Genomic DNA, 23,625 nt, shown 5'->3' with positions numbered 1-23,625 from the left:
GCCTTGCTGAGAGCACATGAACTTAGAGCGTCTGTTCAGTAGGGGAACGTGCCTGTTTCCGTGCACACTGGAGGCAGGTACAGAACGTTAGGGATTATGGAGCTTCAGTCAGCGTTTTAAAAAGCCTTCGATTGCTTTCAGGTGACAGACAACATCAGCCAGAACACAATCCTGGAATATGTGATGATTAACAGTATATTTGAAGCTATTTTACAGGTAAGTGTTTCTCATCTCTGGCTGGTTAGGTCTTTTCCCATAGTGCCAGACTTTCATCGGTGCATTTACTGTTCAGTGCTTTAAATACAACAGAGGTTCGCTGGTGTTACATGTCAACCTCTTACTCCTAGCTCGGTGGTAGATTTTATAATGCTGCCGCCTCCTTATGCCGGTCTATTGGTTTCAGTCACTGGTGGGCTTTTAAGATTGTCACACTTGTGTCTTTTGTGCTCAGAAAGCAGGTGAATAGCTCTGTGGGTCTAATTTCATGGAGGATTTCTAGACTAGAGGAACTTATTATGACAGTCAGCCTGGGTATTTCCAGCAATTTTCTCCCCTTTGATATGGTATGCTTTTTAGGAGAAGTATTTGAGTGTGTCCTGGCAATACACTGAGATACTGTCACAGCCAGTGCTGGGTGATGCTGTGGCTGCGACATTTTGCTCTCTCTAAGCCTGTGTACATAACTGGCTCTCTCTGGTTTCTTATATGCATTGCAATTCACTGTTCTAAATCTCATACATAGGGCCCTACCAAATTCACGGTCCATTTTGGTAAATATCATGGTCATAGCATTTAAAAAATCTTCAATTTCATGGTTTCAGATGTTTCAATCTTAAATTTCACAGTGTTGTAAGCGTGGGCGTCCTCACCCAAAAGAGGGTCAGGCGGGGGGTTGCAAGGCTATTGTAGGGGGGTTGCGGTATTGCCACCCTACTTCCGCGCTGCTGTCAGTGTTGGGTGGCTGGAGAGCGGCAGCTCTGAAGTCAGTGCCACTGCCACCAGAGTGGAGAAGTAAGGATGGCAATATCCTGCCCTGCCCCCCAATATCCTGCCCTGCCACCCTTACTTCTGCACTGAGGCTGGTGGTGCCGGCTCTGCTTTCTGGGCTGGGTGCCTGGCCGGGAGCCACCGCTCTCCAGCCGCCCAGCTCTGAAGGCAGCTCTGAAGTAAGGGTCGCAACATCGCGACTCCTCTACTATAGCCAGACTTTACAGGGGAGACCAGATTTCATCATTTGTGACGCTTTTTTCGTGGCTGTGAATTTGGTAGGGCCCTACTCATACGTCACTTAGCGCATAATATGCTGATATGTTACATATTGTTCTGCTTGGCCTTGCTTCTTCAGGAAACTAGCTATGTTTCATAGTCAACTACCGGGTAACATGATGCATTCCTGCTTCTTGTTTCAGATTCTGTCCAACCCACCTAGTCGCCGGGAGCATGGTTATGATACTGTTGTCCTTCTTGCTTTGCTAGTTAACTACAGAAAGTATGAGGTAGGTGTTGGGGTCAGAGAGCCATTTCGTTACGCTGATGTCTTTCTTCAGCCATTTTGTCCTTGGGATGCGAGCCCTTAGTGAGTGCTAAAATACACTTGTAAAGGCCAACCACTGCTCAGACAGCTTGATACCTCCTTTTATTTGCTGTTTCAAGAACAGCCCTTGGTGCTGTGAGACTAAAATCTGTTTCCTCTCAGAAGGTGGGCTCTCTATTGCGTGAGTCTGCGCTGGCTGTTGTAAGGTTCTGCACAAGAGCTGCAGTGTTGCCATCCATACAATTTCTAGAAAAAGGCATTGAAACATTTAGTAGGGTAAAAACGGACAATTACAGGAGCTGGGCACAACATCTGCATGTTCATTGGCAGAGAATATGTCAGTAATTTCCCCATCCCATTTTGACAGTATCTGTTTATATGTTTCTTTTACATGTACGTGCATATCCAAAGGTGCAGGTGTTCAAACACTTATTTATATACAAGTACAAAGGAAAGCTGTTCAGGGGATTTGCACTTTATCTATGGAAATACTTTACTTCGATTTGCAGGAAGGCCTCTTGAAAGAATCATTAATGTGTAGCGTGCGTGTGTGTGTAAAATATATTTTCTCCAAAGAGAAGCAAGTTGTTATAGAGTTGTCTTGGGTTTCAGACCCCGGACATGTGATTTGGAGCTGACTGTCAAGTCAAAAGAAATTAGAACTCTCCGGAGCGATGCCAGTCATGTGACTAGAGGATGAGCTGAAATGTCACAGCCTACAACTCCTTAGGAGAATGAGAAATGTGGCTCTGCATCTCTCTGATTGCCGCCTTCTTCTCAAGAAACATAATTCTCCTTTCCTTTTCCAAGCTGGGATGCTGTATTTAGTAATCTGCTTGTGTTTCTACAAAGTTTTTTTCTACTGATCTTATTCTTGAGAGACAAAATGAAAGAAATGTTAAAATACATGTGAAATGTCAGTGCCTCTTTACATGAGGCATGATGATATAATTGTCTGTCTTAAGAGTTTTCCTTAACGTCAGGATTTTGAATTTAATTGTTTGGAAACATGAGTTCTGGACTCTTAAGTTTTGCACTAATCATGAAATACAGATATGTTTCTATCTGACCTCATTCCTGACTGAGGAAGAGAGAGTATATATTAAGGTTTCCTTGTGTGTGTTCATATTGCTGTAGTGTTTACAATATGCTCGGGCTAATCAGATGCAGACGAAGACGCAGAGGAAGAATGACGTATCTAAATGAAATGCAGGGGGAATTTAGGCAATTTCTCAAGTTAGAATTTGGCTGGGACACTAAGGCTGATGAATCAGTGTTTACTAAAAGTGTCAAATTGTGATAGGCTTCTGTTTTGCCTTAAAGTTCTGTGTAATACAATACAGCACCAACACCAGCCTCACAAAAGTAAAGCTTGATCAACTTAAAGATGGCGACATGAATCAGCTTTCTTACACATGGTGCAGCTAGTAATGCCTATAATTAAGATTGCTGAGCGCTTTCTATTATAAGATCATGTTTTCAGTTGTTTATAACTTTGCTATTTATAAACTTTACCTGTTTCCAGGCTGGGTGTCTGCCTCAGGCTGAATTTCCTTTTTTTAAGGATTCAGCCATTTCCTACACAACGTTAGGGAAAAATACGTTGTTTTGCCCATTTAAAACAGTTCCTGTAATTGTTCTGTTGAGAAGCGGGCTCTGTGCTTTAGAGCAGGGATTGAAATTTGGCTGTGGGTGGCTGTGGTGCCTTTCACCATCTCCATGAAATTCTGCTCACATCTGACTAATTTATAAGCCTCTGAAAATCTCTATTTGCACATGCTCAGCAGAAGTTTGTTAGTGGCAGCTAAAGTCTCCAAAGAGTCTGTCTGCACTGAGCATGCTCCAACCCCTCATAGCTCCTGATCATCCCCGCAGACCACCTGAGCTTGATGCAGCCCAGGGATGCAGGGGCTGAGCAGGATTCGTCCTGCGATAACTCTCCGGGCTGCCGGGGGTCACTATTGTGCTAGTCACCAGAACTGAGAACAGGGAGAGCCATGCTGTCAGTGCCACCTGCTAGTGCCCAGGCAAGAAGAAGGAGGAGGAGAACGGAGCAGCCTAACTCACTTGCAAATGGGTGAGGAGCAGGGCAGGGGGCAGGGACAGGAGTTGGGGGCGGGATGGATAGGACCAGTGGGGGCAGACAGGGATATGGGGGAATCAAGGACAAAAGGTTCTATAACCATCAGAACACACATCTAGTCCATGGAATTGAATCATGGATTCCTGAGTCTGAACACTCCTCTGCTGTCTAGCAAGTGGCTAGGAATCCCACTGGCAAAATGTCTTTCCCCCTCCACCTAGAGCAGGGGTGGGCAAACCATGGCCCGTGGGCTGGATCCAGCCCGTCAGGGCTTTGGATTCGGCCCACGGGATTGCCCCCCATGGTGCCGCAGGTTCTGTACCACTCTCAGAAGCGGCCGGCACCACGTCCCTGGGGTCGGGGGGCAGGGGGGAAAGAAGAGCTCTGTGCGTTGCCCTTGCCTCCAGGCACCGCCCCCCACAGCTCCTACTGGCCGGGAGCGGGGAACCACGGCCAATGGGAGCTTCGGGGGAGGTACCTGGAGGTGTGACAAGAGCAGTGCGTAGAGGCCTGTGGCCCCCCCCCCTGCCTCTCCCAGGGGCCGCGCAGGGACATGGTGTTGGCCACTTCCTGGCACGGTGTGGGTCCCCGGTGTGCACTGCTGCCACCCTGGAACCGCTTTAGCCTGGACCCTCCTGCACCCCAACTACCTGCCCTGAGCCCCCTGCTGCACCCCTGTGCACCACAACTCCTTGCCCTGAGTCCCCTGTCCCCACACCCCTCCTGCACCCCAACCCCCTGCCCTGAGCTCCCTCCCTCAGTCTGCACCCCTCCTGCACCCCTGCCCTGAGCTCCCTCTTGCACCCCGCACCCCTCTTGCACCCCAGCCCCTTTCTTTGAGCCCCCTCATAAACCCCGCACCCCTCCTCTGCCTCAATCCCTTGCCGTGAGTCCGTTCCTGCATACCACACCCCCTCCCACACTCCACACCCCAACCCCCTGCCCCAGCCCTGCATACAATTTCTCCGCCCAGATGTGGCCCTTGGCCCAAAAAGTTTGCCCACCCCTGACCTAGAGGATAACAGCTTACTACTGCTACCAGTTATTCATGTAGCACAAGTGGTGGACATCTGTGCTGTGAGCCAACAAGTTCCAGCTCTGTGTTCTGTAGAACCCTGTATGCCCAGGTGTTGCAGTGCATCTCCTCAGCCATGTGGGCTGTTGTGAGCACATCAGACTTCTCCTCTGCTCTCTGCACTGGCTTCCCATGGACTAGAAAGTCAAAGCCGAGATCTCGATCCTTACCTCAGGGTGCCCCAGTCTAGCACGTCTGAAAGAGCCTAATGCTCTGATTGAAGACCGTAGCTGACAGCCCCGCTCCTTTGGCAGACTGGAACCTTTTACCATAAGAAGTTGGTGTTTTCATGGGGATCAGCCCAGGACCATGGAATGAACTCTCCCAGAAACTAAGGACCAGCCACCTCCCCCCACCTTCTCCTTCCAGTTCAGGGGGCATGTCTTCAGCTTGCCTCCTCTCATGTACACACAGAGCAGCATGGACATTAACGCCCCGCCCTACTGAAACAGAACACTCCACAACACACACAGTTCTTCTCCCAGGAGCAAATGAGAGAGAACTATCCATGGGTGGAGATGGTAGCCATATCGCTTGATGTGCAGCTGGAAGGTGCTCAGGTATTGCAGAGATTAGGGTGAGCTAAGAACCTGTATGGAACAGGATAGTGGTCCTGCTCTGACCCATGTAGGGTTCAGTATGGTTCCGCATTATGGAATTTGTTTTTCCAGTCAGCTCTTTAAAAACCATAGGAAATTACACAGAAAAATATTGCCTCTATATAAATCCCTGGTACGCCCACAGCTTGAATACTGCGTGCAGATGTGGTCGCCCATCTCAAAAAAGATATATTGGAATTGGAAAAGGTTCAGAAAAGGGCAAGAAAAATGATTAGGGGTATGGAACAACTGCAATATGAGGAGAGATTAATAAGACTGGGACTTTTCAGCTTGGAAAAGAGACGACTAAGGGGGGATATGATTGAGGTCTATAAAATCATGACTGATGTGGAGAAAGTAAATAAGGAAGTGTTATTTACTCCTTCTTGTAACACAAGAACTAGGGGTCACCCAATGAAATTAATAGGCAGCAGATTTAAAACAAAGAAAAGGAAGTATTTTTTCACACAATGCACAGTCAACCTGTGGAACTCCTTGCCAGAGGATGTTGTGAAGGCCAAGACTATAACTGGGTTGAAAAAAGAACTAGATAAGTTCCTGGAGGATAGGTCCATCAATGGCTATTAGCCAGGATGAGCAGGGCTGGTGTCCCTAGCCACTGTTTGCCAGAAGCTGAGAATGGGCGACAGGGGATGGATCACTTGATGATTCCCTGTTCTGTTCATTCTCTCTGAAGCACTGACACTGGCCACTGTCGGAAGACAGGACACTGGGCTAGATGGACCTTCAGTCTGACCCAGTCTGGCCGTTCGTATGTTCATTGAAAGAATAATAAGCTTGCAAAGCATTCAGAAGCTAGGAGATGACAGAATTTAGTTTGCCTGTGCAATCTGAATTCAGCCCCCTTGTGTATACATTATCGTACAGTCTTTAATTACATGATCACATGCTATTTCTTCCATAGGACCCTGCCTCATTCAGTGCACAGGATGGACTTGTTCTGGGCATGAATCAGGGTTGTGTAGTGGAGGAGACCGTTGTCTGTAGGACCCCTGCTTCATTCGTTGGAAAAATTGGAAAGTGTGCAGTGAATGAGGCAGAGTGTTGCAGGATGAAAAAAGATGGTCTCTCGGTGAAGGCAGTCGAATGCTGCCCTGGAGAGCTGGATTCTATCTCTGCCCCGCCACAGAGTTCCTGTGAGTGCGGGGCTGTTCTTAAACCAGACTTTTCACAGGGGGTCACTAACTGTTTGTTCCTCATTTTCTGGGTGCCTGACTTAGCCCCAAGGGTCTGATTTGCAGAAGTGCTGAGCACTTGCAGTCGCAGCTGAAGTTGGCGGGGGCTGTGAACATATAAAGTGTCACACCATGCGACGTACGCTGCAAAATCAGGCCCTAGGCATCTCAAGTTGGGCATCCAACATGAATGAATTGCTGACATTATTCTCTTCTTAATCAGCCTGAGGCAGACATCCGGCATGGAAAATTTCAGCCCAAACAAAGTTTGGCAAAGTTAAAAGCAACTGAAAGCACGATCATCTTATGGGTAGTGTCAGGCAGCCTTCTGTGTTCCCAGCTCTGCCTGCAGCAATTATCCTGGCTGTGTGGGAGACTAGCCATCTTTCCCTTGCCTTACTTGGGCGTTTTTAGAGTTTGGATTGTTTGGTGCTTGGCTGTCAGCACGTCAAATTGTTTCATGGCTTATTTTCCTTTTCATTCCTGCCTGTTTCTTTGACTATATTACTGTTTATCAGTGCCCTTTTATTTTGTGTCTCGTAGGTTGCTAAATTATTATTCCATTTACTTAAGGAAATCTAATTGGGCTGAGAATTGATTAGTTGCCTATGGTTTTGTGGGTGTCTCTAAAGAAAGCATCGCTGTGTTTGTATGAACATGTTCTTTCAGATTTCTGGGATCTCTGTTTCCTAGTCTTTACACCTCCATGTGGAATATCCATCCAAGATTTCATAACCAATGCAGCTGCACTATATATCTCCGTTCTCTGATTAGCTGCTGTTATAGGAACTGAAGAGATGTGTATTCTTTATGCAGAACTATAAAGGGACAAAGTCCGCCTGAAATCTAGTCGTGTTCAGAAACAGAGTTTAAAGTAGTTTCAGGTACGATACCTGCCCAAGTCCCTCTGTCACTACTGGTAGTTTTATAATCATTCTTATTTCAGAGAAAATATTTCACTCTCCCTTGTTGCTCTGTGAAAGACCTGTGTGAGCAGGAGAAATTAAATCATTGACTACACAAGGGAGGCAATGAGACTAGCTATACACGGGCCTGTCAAAGGTAGAAAATAAACTTGGGCAGAGAGGGAGAATAATGTTTTTTCTCTAATCTGTACTATTTCTAGCCATCTGACGTGTTACTTGTGAGGGTAGGAGATGAAAAAATGAAATTCAGGACTTAAGTTGATATATCCCTTTAAAAAACCACATCAACTTGAAAAACCACCTTTCTGCCTGGAAATATTGTGCCTACTAGAGTTACAAACGTTGCCTAAGATGAGGAGAACTGAAAGATGTTAGCGAAAATATTTTTCTCTTTTGCATTGTTTACTGTTTGCGTGGCTAGAGCCTTGCAACTCTGCAGATATCCGTGGACCATGTTTGAGGATCGCAGATGGCTTTGAATCCAAATTTTATATCTAGCACCCTGCAAATCTGCAGATATCCGCTTGATATCCATAGACCGTGTTTGTGGAAACAGTTTGTATCCATGCAGGGCTCGGTGCATGGCAGCGCTTTGATGTGTCTAGTGAGTTTCACTGATCCCAACTAATCAGTCGCTGGTTGAAAAGACCCTTTAGCAAGGAGGGAGCAGGAAACCTGTTATCACATCTTTTGAAGGGGAATTTGAAAAGGAGAGTCGGAGCACATGCTGTTTGATAGGAGCTCTGTCAGAAACGTGAATGATTTGAAATTGGTCTGTTTAGAAAAATGAGTTACCCGTCACATTTTCTTACGCGACAGGGGAGTCACTGGTTTTGAGGGGAGTCAAACATTTGAAGGGGGTTTATTTCTCAGTTTGTTTCGGTTCCTCTGCTTCTCTAATTAGCTGGTAGTGTTACTTTGGTTGTTAGATGCAAAACTCTCATGCAATCCCCAGCCTAAAAGAAGTCAGTTGGTTCTGCTTTTTCCTTTCCCAGCCCCGGGATATTTTGGTCTCTCTCTCAGCTTCGTATATCTCCTGCAGCTGTTGAGCTTTCAGCGTGGTTGAGGAGTTGGGCTATTGAGCTGTTCCCTGCCCGTAGTCCCAGTGTTGACTGAAGAGTGGCATGGGGAATACCAAGGCCCCATTTAAACAAGGCACATTCCTCTTCTCTCTCCACTCCCCTGCTTGCACCAAGGAGCTTGGAGGCTCCACTTAGCATGCTGGGTGACTCCTTTCCCCCCTGATTCCTCCTTTCTCTGTTGCCCTGTGGCTGCAGGTACTTGGTGGTTGCAGTAGCAGTGAGGGAGCTCGGGTCTAAAACTGTGCCCCCTAGTGCCCATAGGGAGATGAATGGCTCTGCCCCCACTCATTACTCGGGCCAAAGTTCCCTGCCGAGAAGGCCTGGCTGCAGAGTGAGGCCCTCTGGCCGGGGAGAGGGTGAATTGCAGGGGTGGCTATACAGCTGTGTGATTCCATCACGACTGCAGCGAAAGCATAAATGAATGGACTCTGGACTGCATTTGCATGACTAACTTTAACATTGTTGGGATTGTATGGATTTAGTCTGTATTTCTCCTTTGTTTTCTTTAGTGAAGACTTTCTGGTTTCCATTGGTTTGTTAAGTAGCTGGGTGGTCAGTTCATGAGCCGCTTTCGCTCTGCTACGCTTCTGGAGGAATCGAGAATGGTTTTGGTCACTTAGTTGCATAGGTTCTGCTCCGCTGAGGTTGTAGCCGCCCTGTCCTTGTGAGGTTCCCTGACTGTGTTTATTTCTGCTTCTGTATGATTTATCAGTAATTGATTTAGGTAGCCTATAAGAGATGTCCCTTGAGTGTGTCTCATCTCCAGGAGTGAGGCTCTAACTCCTGTCTGGTGAATAGAGTGAGTGCTGCAATGCTTGTTCTGTGAAGGTCGTGGTTAGAAAAGATCAGCTTCCTCTGGAGTGCTGGGGTAATATTTTTCTGTTTTCTCTCAGGAGAGGCAGTTGGAAGCTGAAGATCTATCTCAGCCCCCCAGTACTACACCAGTGAAGTTCTAGTGGCTTCTCAGTACTTCTAGCTTACTAGAAATGCTTCCTACCTAGCTTCTAAGGCTGGAACCCGTGGGTGGAGATAGGAAAATGGCAGATGTAATTTATTTACTCTCCTAAAACTTGAGCAAAAGTCTCTTGCAGGAGAAAATAAAGGACACACTGAAACTGTGGGGAGAGGTGAGCGAGGAATGCCAGGAAGGCCTAATATAAATGGGTATCTGGGCAACTCGCTGTCAATTCAGACAGATCATAGTGCGAGCTAATGCACACCGAAAGGAAGAAATGGAATTACTCAGATACATGGGTGGGTTCAGAATGAGTTGTAACTTCTCAGAGTAGGGGACGGTTCTATAATTCACTGTGGGCAGCTCAGGGAAATAGTCTTCTCTGTGTGCTGTGACAGTCCTCAGAAATGGGAGTGAGGGAATAGAGAATAACACCATTATATATACCAACGGGGTGTGTGTGTCTAGATTGCTGTGTCCCAAGTGATCACCTCATCTTGTTAAAGGCTTTCGAGTAAAAGGAGAAGCTCAGAGAAGGGCAGTGAAATTAATTAGACACACCAGAAGGGGCTTCCTTGTGAGGAGAAGTTAAAATGATTTGGTGTCTCTAGTTTGGAAAGGTGTGAATAAGGAGAGAAGTGACAGAGGTCTAGACAGTGACACTAGGTGTTGAGAAGACTATTCTCCTTGTGTCCCATCCTTCTAGTAGTAGAGCAAGAGAATATGTGAACTTAGCACACTCAAGAAAGGTAAAGGTAAAAGGAAATGATGGTCAGATGCATATATCAGCAACTGGTGGAACTCACTGCTGCAGGATATTACTGAAGCAAAGACTCTATTTAGTTTTTGAAGATTATACTTATATGAAGAATGGTATATGCAGTTATTCAAAAGGCTCTTTCCTCCAGCCTCAAAGCATAAACTGGTGTCAGGAAATTTCCGTTCTTTTCCCATGAGGTAGTGTTGCTCAGTGAGGTGCACTGTGGGGGTTTTCTGCCATTGTCTCAAACATATAGTACTGGACATTATTGGAGACAGGATACCACGTTACCTGGACCATTGGTCTGTCCTAATATACCATCTCCTCTGGGTTTAAACTCCTAAATATAACTGAAGAGGAAAATTAATTGTCATGAAGCTGAAAGCTTGGGACTGGGCTCGGCTCTACCCTGCCCTGTTCCTGACTCACTGTGTGACCTTGAGCAAGGCACTGCATCTCTGACAAGCTAGTTGTAAAGTTGGATAACTCAGTGAGAAAATGTTTGATAAATCGAGGCTGCATCTGAAGGATTTTTGCTGGGTATTTATAACCTTCCCCTGCCCCTTTTTTTTTTGTTTGAGCCAGTCCCAAATTGCCTTGGCTAGTCTCTGCATTGACAGGGGTAAACAACCTGGCATAAACAAACATATTTTACTAATGAAAAATGCTATTTAAAATATTAGTGGCTTCTCTACAGGGGCTTAGTCTGGACATTTCCTTCAACTGGGAGTTCAGATGACCATAAGAATGGCCATACTGGGCCAGGCCAAAGGTCCATCTAGCCCAGGATCCTGTCTTCCGACAGTGGCTAGAGCCAGGTGCTTCAGAGGGAATGAACAGAACAGAAAAGTTATCGAGTGATCCATCCTCTATTGTGCAGTCCCAGGTTCTGGCAGTCAAAGGCTTAGAGACACCCAGAGCATGGGGTTGCATCCCCGACTACCTTGGCTAATAGCCATTGATGGACCTATCCTCCAGGAACGTATTTAATTTTTTTCTGAACACAGTTATACTTTTGGCCTTCACAACATCCCCTGGCAAGGAGTTCCACAGGTTGACTGGGCATCATGTAGAGACGTACTTCCATGTATTATTTGTTTTAAACCTGCTGCCTATTATTTTCATCGGGTAACCTCTGGTTCTTGTGTTATGTGACGGGATAAATAACACTTCCCTATTCACTTGCTCCACACCAGTCATGATTTCATAGACCTCTATCGTATCCCCCCTTAGTCGTCTCTTTTCTAAACTGAGCAACCCAGTCTTTTTAATGTCTCCTCATTTGGAGTCTGTTCCATACACCTAATCATTTTTGTTGTCCTTCTCTGTACCTTTTCCATTTCTAATATATCTTCCTTGAGAGGGGGCTGCCAGAACTCCAAACAGTATTCAAGGTGTTGGTGTCTCAGGGATTTATACAGTGGCATTATGATATTTTCTGTTTTATGATCTATGCCTTTCCTAATGGTTTCTAACATTCTGTTCGTTTTTTTGATGGCCGCTGCACATTGAGCGGATGTTTTCAGAGAATGATCCACAATGACTCCAAGATCTTTCTTGGGTGGTAACAGCTAGTTTAGACCCCATCATTTTGTGTATATAGTTGGGATTATGTTTTCCAAAGTGCATTGCTTTGCACTTTTCATCATTGAATTTCATCTGCCATTTTGTTGTCCAGTCACTCTGTTCTGTGAGATCTCTTCGTAACTCTTCACATTCTGCTTTGGACTTAACTATCTTGAGTAATTTTGTATTGTTTGCAAACTTTGCTCCCTTCACTATTTACCCCTTTTTCTAGATCACTTATGAATAAGTTGAACACCACTGGTCTCAGTACAGATCTTTGGGGAACACTGCTGTTTACCTTTTTGCATTGTGAAAACTGACCATTTATTCCTACCCTTTGTTTCCTATCTTTTAACCAGTCACTGATCCGTGAGAGGATCTTCCCTCTTATCCCATGACTCCTTACTTTGCTTAAGAGCCTTTGGTGAGGGACCTTGCCTAAGGTTTTTTGAAAGTCGAAGTACACTATCACCACTGGATCCCCCTTGTCCACATGTTTGTTGACCCCCCTCAAAGAATTCTAGTAGATTGATGAGGCATGATTTCCCTTTACAAAACCCATGTTGACTCTTCTCCAACATATTGTGTTTATCTGTGTGTCTGATAATTCTATTATTTGCTCTAGATTCAGCCAATTTGCCTGGTACTGAAGTCAGGCTTACTGGCCTGTAATTGCCAGGATCACCTCTGGAGCCTTTTTTAAAAATTGGCATTCTGCTAGCTATCCTCTGGTCATCTGGTACAGATGATTTGTATGCTCCTTGGATTCCAAGCTTTCAGCAGTCTGAACGTGGAAGAACTGAGCTCTAGTCCTGGCAGTTTGTGATAGATGGGTCCTTAACATTATCAGGCCTTCCCTGGTGCCTCACTCGAGCAGTTATTGGCACAGTCAGAAGTCGCAGACTGTGGTAACGTTCAGTCTCTGCATCGCTACCTGGGCCTGCTGCACGGTGCCAAGTGTCAGTAATGAAAGGGTTGGGTGATGTTTACCAAGCTAATAATAAAAGATAATCTTGACTGCATAGCTGAGCCAGTGGTGGCTCGTCTCACCGAGGGCAAAGCCAGAAACACCATCAATTCCTTGGGAGGCTGAGTGGATAGAGGGGAGCCAGAGCCCAGTAGTTTCAATGCAGTGAATGGCTGCTGTTGCATTGTGGGGGGCGGGGGGAAGAAACCTCCAGGGGAAGCTGTGGAAACTTTGCTGAATAGCCAGCAGGCTTTTTTTAAACCAGAGACAAAACTTTCCTTTCTTCTCTTGTTTAACAGTCGGTGAATCCGTACATTGTGAAACTCTCTATTGTAGATGACGAGGCCACGCTCAACGTGAGTATCCAGCTCCTTGCAACCTTCTCATGGGCTCTGTGTCCTCGTGTATCTTGACCTAGCCAGGAGGGGAGTGTGCTACAGCAGAGAGCATCAGCATGTCTGGCCTCCCTGCTAGCAGGACCTTTGAGACTTAGAATCACAGAAGATTAGGTTGGAAGAGACCTCAGGAGGTCATCTAGTCCCACCCCCTGCCCAAAGCAGGACCGACCCCAACTAAATCAACTTCTACAGGAGTGGGGGAGAGAGATGGATTCCTGATGCAGTAACAGTTCAATGTTTAGTTGTAATAAGGACCTGGACGGGTAGAAAGTAACGTGCTAAAATCAGCCATCTCTGTGTCCTTGAGGTGAGCTGCCCAGAGGGGCCCTTGCAGTCAAAGGTGCTTTCTCGCTGTAATAGAATCAGCTGTGCAGAGTGAAACTACTGCCTGGTGCAGGACAGACATACCATCTGTGTCCCCTCCATCCCTTGTCAACTTAGCTTACTGTCTGCCAGCATGGGAGTGTGACTGAAATGAGAACAGCCCCTGGTTCTTCTGTAGCGACACTTAATCTTCCTTAATGTTGCCGAGAGGATATCAGATATTAAAGATTCCTTCTGAATTGTGTGAAGGGAAAGATTTGTTGTCTAGGGGTAAGAGCAGGTGACTGGGAGCCAGGACTTCAGGGTTGTATTCTGTTGGACACTGACTTGCTCTGTCATTTGACCTAGCTCTGCCTCAGTTTCCCCAGCTGTAAAATGAAGATCATACATAACTCTCAGAGCTACCCTGAGATTTATTTAGGTTTTGAGATCTACTGATGAAGGGGTTTCTTAGTGTTAGCAGCCATGTAATTTAAGATGATTTTGAGCTCCTTTTTCTTGTGTCCCATACAGACTCAGAATTTTCCCAGATTCATGTAATTTTAACAGATGATGTTTTGTCCTCCTGGTTATGTGGTTGATTTGGAAGCATTTTAAAGTATCTTGAGTTTAAATATCAAATTGCTGCATTTGCAGGTGCGGAAGGTCTAGTACGATAGATTGTGAGGTTTGTCCTACCACCTTTTACTGTAACCTTCATGATGTCTGGAATATTGAATTAGGAAACCTTAAGAAAAAGAAGAAACCCCAGGCTCATTTGGACTTTGCTGTTTCTGTGCCAGGCTTTTGTCTGCTCATAAGACTGAACTGCCATGACTGTATCGTGTCAGCCTGTACGGTGACTGATGGATTTTAAGCTGGCTCTGTTGGATTTTTAAAGCCTGCCTGTATCTGAGGCTTTCACTGTGAGCTGGGGCTTAGCATCTATCTGTGCTCTGACACAAGCTGGCTTTTAAGGCTCTCTCCACTGAACTGAGGTTGGTGGATGAGCAAGCTTTCACGCTGGCAGCTCCTTGGAGTAGACTTCTCTCCTCTGGAACGTCTGTTTAACTTACCCAGACCCTGGTTAGCATTAATCCATGCTGGCCCCTGGCTAGGGCCCTGGCTTTGTAAATTGTGCCACAATCTTTGACTCCGTATTTAGCACGCTAAATTGTGTGTAGTCCCCTGGGATGTGGGTGGGGGAGGAGCTTCATACAGGCAATATCCTTTGGTTTTCTGTGGTGTGGGATTGCCGAGTAAAGCTGTTCTATATTCTTGCAGGGAATGGGTCTTGTCATCGCCCAAGCGTTATCGGAGTACAACAGGTAAATCCGCCGTCATAACGTCTCATTGTTTTTCGACCCAATGGGGAGTTGCTGTCCCCTTCCACCAGCATTTTCCATGGCGCTCCTGGTGTGGTGGAGATGCTGGAGCTGCCTTGCGGTTTGAGGCCCGCAACCCTCTGAGGCTGTTACTGCTGTTGTTGCCAGTAGGAATCTGGCAGATGCACTTCAAGAGAGGCCTGGCCTTTGGGAAAACCAGACAGCTCTTCTGTGTATGTTTCTACTCCCATCTTTGTGAGTCGCCTGTAAAATCTCACGTTGTGACGTGAAAATGAATGAGTCATTGAGTGCCGCTGTGCCAGAAACATTGACAGCCCATCGGAAACACACACAGCCATCTGGGAGTGCAGGAATTGCCAGACTGGAGCAGACCAGGGTCCATCTGAACCAGTACCCGGTCTCAGATGGGGCCAGGACCAGCTGCCTCAGAAGAAGCTGCAAGAAATCCAACAGTAGGGAGCGATAGGATAATCTGCCCCTGGGGAAGAATTCCTCTTAACCCCCATTAAACAGATGTTGATAGCTTACAGTGCTGGAGCACTGGTAGCATGCTCTGCTACTCTCCTGCCTGCCCTGGAGGTGTAGATGAGCGTGACCCCATTGCTCTTGTCTCTGTACCAGACTGAGGGTGTGCCCCGTTACAGGAGAGTTAAGTAGACAGAGTCAGGTTAAAAGGAATGGCCAGAATTCGGCACCTCTATCAAAGTGACTGGACACTCCGAAGCACTGAGCGCTTGCAGTTCCCATTGCAGTCATCAGAAGTTGTGAGCTTTGAAAGTTAGACCTCTTAGATTAAAGGCTTCTCTGTGTGCCCCAGGGTTGGAAACCATCAGCCCAGGTAATGAAAACTGATTTCCAGAGTTCATAGAATCATAGAATATCAGGTTTGGAAGGGACCTCTGGAGGTCATCTAGTCCAACCCCCTGCTCAAAGCAGGACCAATCCCCAACTAAATCATCCCAGCCAGGGATGATTTAGTTGGGGATATCCAGAGATATCCCCAATATCTCTAATATCCAGAGACCAACCTGGCCACCCCACCGCTGCATAGGCTGTCCCGTAACAGGGATTTGAACTCCCTTTGCAACTCTCTTAACAAGCTCCTTGAAAAGTCAACATGCATGTTGATGCGCTCTCCAGCTCTTGTCCTGACCTGTCATGTCTGTTGTATGGGGATTTGGATAAAATGACCCTTTTTCTGTGTGTAACTTCCCACTCTCTGTTGCTGTCACCCTGTTTGTTCAGGCAGTACAAAGATAAGGAAGAGGAGCACCAGAGTGGCTTTTTCTCAGCCTTAACCAATATGGTGAGTGAGGAAAGAGCATTTTTTCAGTACTTAAAAGATAAATAAAGACATGGGACTTTGCGAGACCTTGATCCAAAATCCACTGAATTCAGCAGGAGTCTTTCCACTGACTTCAGTGAGCTTGGATCAGGCTCTGAAGAAGGAGAGTGAGCAATGTGCATGGCACCACAGATCCTATTGCGGTGCTTTGGAAGGAGCGCACTGTTTTTTGGTTGAGAATCAGAAATATTTTCTTCTCCATTCTCATTTTAAAAGCTGCACGTGACTCTTTTTAAGCAGCCTTTGCCGTAAAATAAATAATCGCTGCTCTTCTGCAGAAGCTGCCCGACACAAAGCAGTGTTGCTGCACAAAGCGCTGGGAAAGGCATTGCCATAAACCTTTTGTCTGTGGCTGTGTGGGGAGTCCACTGAAAGATCCAGCTCTGGGAATCAGTCATCGTCTTTCGTCATCTGAGTGGGGGCTCGCTGTAGCTACGAGATGTGTCCTGGGGGAGGCTTCTTCCAGGGGCAGTTCATGGCCACCTGGAGAAGGAAGCTGTGGGACTTCCCTTGCCCTGCTCCTCGTCTACAAGCCAAGCAGGGCCTTTCAGTGTTCAGGTCCTGTCCCTGCCTGCTCTTGCTAGCTGTAAGCAGTGGCGACAGCTTTCGCTACTGTTCTTCATAAAACTGTGCAATGCTCTTTCCTTCCATAGGTGGGCAGCATGTTCATAGCCGATGCTGATGAGAAAATCTCCGTCCAGTAAGTACACAGACATTGTCCGCACAGCGAACGGCAATGTACCTTGCTGGTTCTGAATCGCAAAATGTCACCCGCTGCTCTTCCGTTATGGGGCCATTTTAATGTAGGAAAACAAGCCGAAGCGACGTCCGCTCTGGCCTGGCAACCAAATTTGTTCCTTGCAACTGCAAATGACGGGAGAGGCTGGGACTCGAAAGAAGCGGCTGGGGCTGTAGGAGCCATGGGCAGGCTGGCTCTGGGGAGCATTCTGTAATGCTGTGTGCGAGTGTTGGATGTAGGGAGTGGGAGGGGAATTACTGCTCATGGAGCACCACTCTTGTGTTCGGGGTTGGAGATCATAGTGGGGGACACGTCTCCTGCCCCAAGGAGCGCTTACCTTTCCAATCAGGAGGGTAAAAGCTGCTCCTCCGTGCCCAGCCCAATGTAACACGGCAATGGTGGAGGCAGCCGGCTGCTCTGTGCTCTCATGCAAGGACTTTAAGAGGAAGCAATGCTGAGAGTGAGGAGCAAGGCAAGTCCTTTGGTGGAAGGTCAAGGGGGTCCAAGACCATGGCTAAGGTCTTCAAAAGTGATAAGTAATTGGGGGTGCCCAACTCAATGCACCTTAAATAAAAAGGGCTCGGCTCTCAGAGGGTGGGCGCGTGCCCCTTCTGAAACAGACCCCTTGAAGGTGTTTCCGGCTGGGCTCACCAAATCATGAGTTGCTTCAGAAAATCCTTTGCTCTGATGGCTGTCCCCGGAGTGCAGCCCTGACCCTAACTCTGCTTTTCTGCTGCTCTTGCAGAACGAATGAGGCGATTCTTCTGGCCCTCTACGAAGCCGTTCATTTAAACCGCAACTTCATCACCGTGTTGGCACAGGTGGGGCCCCATTCAGTGTGTTTTCTTTCCATGCCTGTTGGGCGGGGAGGGAGGGAGCGTAATCCCAAAGCGTTTCAACAGCCGATCCATGGCAGGGTTGGAGAAGACCAGTTAGATCAGTCAGTCCATCTTTCCTTCCCTGGAGCCTTTGGGGTTTCGTTATAGTTCCTAGTCAGATAGGACCAGAAGCAGGCTAGGGCCCGGATTCAGGGTGACTTAGGAAATGCAGCACCCCTTATTTCCCACTCTGCCACAGAAAAGAATTAAAAAGGTTTTTGGGAGAGGATTTCTGGGGGATGCCTTGTGTCAGACTGACCCATTTTAGTGTCTGGGAAGGGCTCGAGGTGACTCCCTCTAAACCCTGTTAATGCTGCCCTGCGGTTGGCTGGAGGGTCTGATCAGAAAGCACTGTGGAGGGTGGGCTGTTCCCTGCTAGCCTGGAAGCAAGGAATCTAATCTCTGATCCCCTGTGTGGCCCCACAGTTCAGCAGTTTGTTTTAGAGAATAAACAGCTACAACAAGAGTCTTGTTTCAAACGCTAGTTTCTGTACAAACATGCTTGGAGAATGTGATGAAGTTAAACTTTTTTGTAGGTAAATTGTCCTGTCTTGAGAACTGCAGTATCAGTCTGTGAGGGGGAACAATAAAAGCCGGGTGTGTGCCTGAAGAGCAGTGGATGCATCCATAGCTTTGATCAAAAAGCTCAGGCTGATTCTCTAAATGCCCTGTGGGTTTGCACACCCGGCAGACAGTAATGAGTCTGGTCGTGCTGCCAGCCCGTGGTTGGAGGCAGCCCTAGACAGGCCCAGGCACACACTGGGATGTACTGACCTGATGAAGCCATTGGGTGGGCTGTCAGTAACCCTTGTCCGAAGTAGGGCATAACGTGACTTAAAGCACCATAAAAATAATGGAAGAAACTTATGGCTCAGATCGCATTCTCTGCCTGCCCCAGTATTGCAGGAATCTCCAACCACTGATACCTAGGCATGGCCCGGGGAGCTGCGAAAGTGGCTAAACTTAGATTCACAGTATTATTATTACATTGTCTTTGTAGCTCCTTGTAACCTGCTCGTATTAATCTCTTGCTGCTAGGTGGCGCTATATACCTTGGCTGACAGCTGGATTTTTTTGAGGGGTGGGGGCGAAACCCCTTGGTTTTATTGCATGGGAGAAAACATATTTTCAATGGAAAATGTATTTTAAAGCTATATTTCCTCGATTGGACTTTGAGTGGTAGCAAGTGCCCACGCTTCCCATAAAATGTGTGGATTTACATCCCCCTAGTAGTTCTACAACACGGTCCCTAACTTTCAAACCCTTCGTACACCTGTCGTGAATAAGGTTTGACCAGCAATTGGGCCTGGAGCAGTTAGTGAAGAGGCGCTGGGGAGAAAAGGCAACTGAAGGAAGCAGAACAGATGGATGATGATGTTTCTGTAGTGCTGTCTTCTATTGAACCCTCACGCTTTTCAGCAGGGCAGGAACATAGTCAATTGCCGTTCTCTTCAAATGTGAACCCATGAAACAAATGAGAATCCCATTTTAAAAGGGCAGAGGAGGATTGGAAGGGCAGGTATTAAATATTCCAGGGTCATTCTGAAAACCCCTGGGGGGGGGGTTGACCAAAAGCTCTTAGTGGGGTGGGTTTGTGTCTTCCCCATCACCATAGTATCTGTGTGCCTTACAATCCTCACACACCCTGTGGGGCAGGACACTACTCCTATCCCCACTGCACACAGAAGTCACAGGGATTAAGGCCAGCAGGGACCACCAGGTCATCTGGTCTCCCATATGTCGCAGCTTGGGGAATCGATGCAGAGAAGCTAAGTGACTTGTCCATGGTCACACAGGCAGGTTGTGGTGGAGCAGAGACTTGAATCCAGGTCTCCCAACTCTGAGGCTAGGACTCAAATCACTGGGCCATCTATCCCCTGTGCTGTGTAGGGTGGTGGCTGAACACCTGCTGACTTGAGCTCTGGTGTCTGCCGACACATCTGCAGCCTGTGTCATCTGGGGTAATACGCCTAGTGGGTGTTGCTCCATATAACTGTGGTGTATAAAGTGTGTGTGTGTTTGAGATCATGTGTTTTTGCTTCAGAGCCATCCAGAAATGGGGTTGGTGACAGTGCCGATAAGCCCAATTCCAACAACGCCAGTCACTCCACTCGGGACCACTCCGCCTTCTTCAGATGGTGAGATGTTTAATCCTCTTGTGGGTGTTAGCATTTAAAATGAACCATAAAATAAATGGCAAAGCACTTTTTCAAGGTGGCAGCTAACCCGTTCTATCTGGAGACGGATTTCCTGTTGTCTTCCTGGGAGGCCTGGTTTGTTAAGCAGAACCAGAGGACACTTTAGATGGCTTTTTATTTCTGCTACTTATAAGAAGAATCACATAGAATCTCTGCTCTGTATGCTGCCCAGAGGAACTGCTGGCGTCTTTCCCAAAGCCATAGCTAAAGCCACATCTTGCTAGAAGAGGACTGACACAGCCCCCCTGTCCCGGTGTGTCTCCACACGGATGCAGCCACACAATTCATGTTTTTTTTAAGGGCTTTGTTTATGGATGTGTCTGATGTCTAGGAGGTTTCGGTAGAGCTCATCTCCCAGGCAGTTAGTCACAGTGGGCGCCTGCTTGTTCCCAGCTGGAAATTAACCCAGGATTTGAATCCAAGCTGTTTGGGAAGCAGGAGCTATTTCTCTTTTGCCTCTGCCCATTCTTCAGACCGGCTTTTTAAATGACAGCTTAAACTGAGATCTGGGGGCCTGGTTGTTCTAAACAAGATACTTTAATGTGTGCATTAATGCATACGAGAGCTGTATAGACTGGCTCATTATTTGAGATCGTGTAGACTTAACCCACTCTGAGAAATCTAGCAGCATTTGTCACTAACTTCCCTTACACCATCAGTGTCTGAAGAAAGCATTTAATAGAAGAATGGAGTCTGTTTGAATAGAGCACAATTTGGCAATGTCTTGAAGTGAGAGCAGCATGGGTTACCCTCTTGTGTCTGCTGTTCGGGTCATTTGATACCCCGGCTGAAGACTACTATTCTCCACAAGGATGAATTCTGCCTGGTTACCATGGATATCAAAAGCTTCAGTTAAAAAAAAGATGTCTCGAGCCTCCCCGTGTATGTGCTTTGTGTGAGGCAGCGGGCCAGGCGCTTCCTTTCAGACTGTTCATTGCTAATGTCTCCACCCACACGCTTCCTTACACAACCGACAGGATTGTGCTTACCTACAACCAGCTCCTTTTTTCATTTAGCGAGAGAAGTCAGCCCCCTTTGAACAGACACAGGGAGCTCAGCCTTCACTGGCGGCTCCCCGCTGCTCGGAGGGTTCTTAAGCTTAAGAAAAGGGAGTTGATCTTAACTTGCAGGGATCATGTTGAGAGGCATTTTTCATTTACATTCCCTGTCGTCTTATCTTTGCTCCAGCCTCTCTGCGACGCCAAGCGCTTGAGCCTAGGTTTGGTTTAATTATAGGGCTGCTCCCCAGCAGTGCGGTTATTTTCAAGCTATGTCAGGATTCCTCTCATTTTGCAGGGGTTTGCAATTCAACTGTAAAATTTGCTCTCGGCTTAGAGTTAGCACAAGACATTTCAGCTTTAGAATGGAAGGCTTTTTTTTCTTTCTTTCTGATGCATTAAAAAAATAAATAAGCCAAGCTATTTTCAAGATACAAAGCATGCAGAAATCCATGTATAGGTTCCAGGCACTCTTCTGTGCAGCTTAGGTTTAAAAACAGGCTTGTGTTCTGAATTGAAATTCCTCCAGCTGTTAGCCTCTCCCATGAATTAAGCCCTTTTAAAGTTTCAAAATAAAGCCTATGTCTTCATACAAAAGCTATAGCTGTAGGGTTAACTGGGTTCAGCAGTTATGGGTTCTGCAGAGTGATTTTTTTTTCATAAGACTTTTTCTGTTTGCTGTGAACTGTGCATCCGTAATATACAAATCTAAGGTGCCTGTCACCATGGTATCTAAATGCTGATTTGCTTACTGTTGTTTAATATTCATCAACTGCATTCATCATAGCGGCTCTGGAAGGAGCCAGTATGGATGTGAACGCATATTGCTGACCTTGGCTAAATCTTCATGGGCAATTCATAATGTTGGGGGTAAGAAGGCTTCCAATCCCACAGCAGAGGGGTGCACGGACTTTGCTGTTTGAGAGTCACGTTAGCAACATGTCAAGAGCCTCTGCATTAAATGGAGGCGCTTGCAGACCCTGGAGAAGTGCAGCCCCCAGCAAATGAAGGCCCCATCCTGCACTACTCCAGTTTGATTCAAACTGCCAGGCCCCATTGACTGCGTGGCCCCGTCATCTCTGTGGACCGCAGCCTTGTATTAGAGATGAGCACACAGACCTCTATGAGCTATTGTTTGGGCCCCTCTGCATGTCAGTGCCGGTTAAGTTAGATGGCTTTTAAAAATGAAAATATCCTAAGGTATCTGACTTAGAGCCGCAGGGCCAGAAACCTGATTGGGGCTGGAACTTTCCTGTGAGTTCAGTCTCCTGTTGCTGGGCATGGAACACTGGTCTTCTCAGGTCCGTGTGCGGCCGTGCTCAGGTACAGTCGTTAGAGAAGCCCTGCTGATCGGTACTTAGAGCAGAGGCCTTGGACTCTGAGCTCCTGGATGCTATTTCTGGATAAATCCCTTCCCCCTTCCGTGCCTGTTTGCTCATCCGAGCTCTAACCCTTACTTAGCTCGCCGCGGGGTGGTGGGGTTCAACAAGCAGTTTGAGCAGGGAGAGGCGGTCTGTGTATTTATTTAGAGTTACTGATGTAAAAGCTCCTGTCCCAGCCTCCAAGTGCATTTTACATAAATTAAAAATACAGTCGCATAAGGGATCAAACCAGCAGCCTCTTCTCATCCCAAATCCTCTTGCAAGCTCTAGCTACTTTTCTCTCCCCAAAAGGCCAGGCCAAGAGATAGGCTTTGGGCTTGCTGTGGAGGCAGATGGAAAAGAGGGAGTGGATTCCAGAGACCAGGGCCCCTTGGAGCTGCTAGCAGCTCCTTCTCCCATCCAAAAGTGGGTCCAGCTCATGCCTTTAATGAGACTAGGTCTGTGGCTGTATGGCCTGAAAAAAAGGGTTCCTACAGGTAAGCAGGTCTCAAGCTACTTAGGACTTCAATTGGTCTAAAACGGCACCTTGAACTCCAGCTGGAAGCCCCCGGGCAGCCGGTGCAGATCGCAGAGCGGTAATGTCATGCTATGCTGCTGAGCACACGGGCTGCCAGGCTTTGGTTCCCTGGCTGATGTGAGGGGTAGCTGCTGTGTTGGCCATGGAGCTGTGGAAGGGGCATGGCCCCTGGTTCTTGAGAGAGCCTGGGCTACGTGTCTGGGAGAAGGGCAGGCATTGTGCTTTCATTCTGGGGGAGCTGTCGGATGAGCAGGCAGGAGAGCAACGTAAGGGGCTATAGAGAAGCAGCCTCCCAACAAACACCAGGGGCAATTGCAGGGCAATGGCACCTGCCAAAAATGACACAGGCAGGAACTAGCAGATCAAAGGGTCGCAAACAACTTTTCAGGAGCGAGCCGGGGAGTGGGTCCGCTGCCAGGAGCTGCCCAGAGGGACAGGCCGACAGACACTGTGGAGACAGCTTGAGCTAGTTGGGTCTTCCCCAGCTCTTGTTTTAAGACCGGAAATGCCTTGGTTCTAAATAAATAATGCTTTGTTGTGAGCAGACTGTTTGGCCGCTGGGCTCCTGGGTCAGTGCTGTCTGTGCAGCATACCGCCAATAGTAGTGTGGCCCTGGCGGCCTGCCTGAGGCTAGCCACCCTAGCATCTACCTCGGCTCTGGAAGGGGATTGTACTGGGGTGGCCAGCTCACGGCTCGCCTCTGCAGGCACCCCGCTATTTTTAGCATGCCAGCTCAATCCAAGCCAGCACACACATGTCTTCCTGCGCTGGGAATCGC

The 23,625-nt window shown here is 47.3% G+C and overlaps 1 protein-coding gene across 3 annotated transcripts in view; it reads left to right on the top strand.

Annotated features, from left to right (window-relative positions):
- ARMH3 (armadillo like helical domain containing 3) overlaps nt 1-23,625 on the top strand; it is a 184,780-nt gene that overhangs the window by 25,496 nt on the left and 135,659 nt on the right. For all 3 annotated transcript variants that reach the window (XM_084633976.1, XM_084633977.1, XM_084633978.1), the window contains 8 exons: nt 142-216; nt 1,410-1,496; nt 13,043-13,099; nt 14,729-14,772; nt 16,036-16,096; nt 16,789-16,835; nt 17,620-17,695; nt 19,797-19,890. In XM_084633976.1, the coding sequence (XP_084490102.1) occupies nt 142-216; nt 1,410-1,496; nt 13,043-13,099; nt 14,729-14,772; nt 16,036-16,096; nt 16,789-16,835; nt 17,620-17,695; nt 19,797-19,890 (541 nt within the window). The remainder of the gene's footprint in view (nt 1-141; nt 217-1,409; nt 1,497-13,042; nt 13,100-14,728; nt 14,773-16,035; nt 16,097-16,788; nt 16,836-17,619; nt 17,696-19,796; nt 19,891-23,625) is intronic.

Source organism: Lepidochelys olivacea, assembly GCF_965140295.1.
Source record: "Lepidochelys olivacea isolate rLepOli2 genome assembly, chromosome: 7".
NCBI lineage: Eukaryota > Metazoa > Chordata > Testudines > Cheloniidae > Lepidochelys > Lepidochelys olivacea.
The sequence above is the reverse complement of the archived record's forward strand: the minus strand, read 5'-3'. Positions and strand labels throughout refer to the sequence as shown.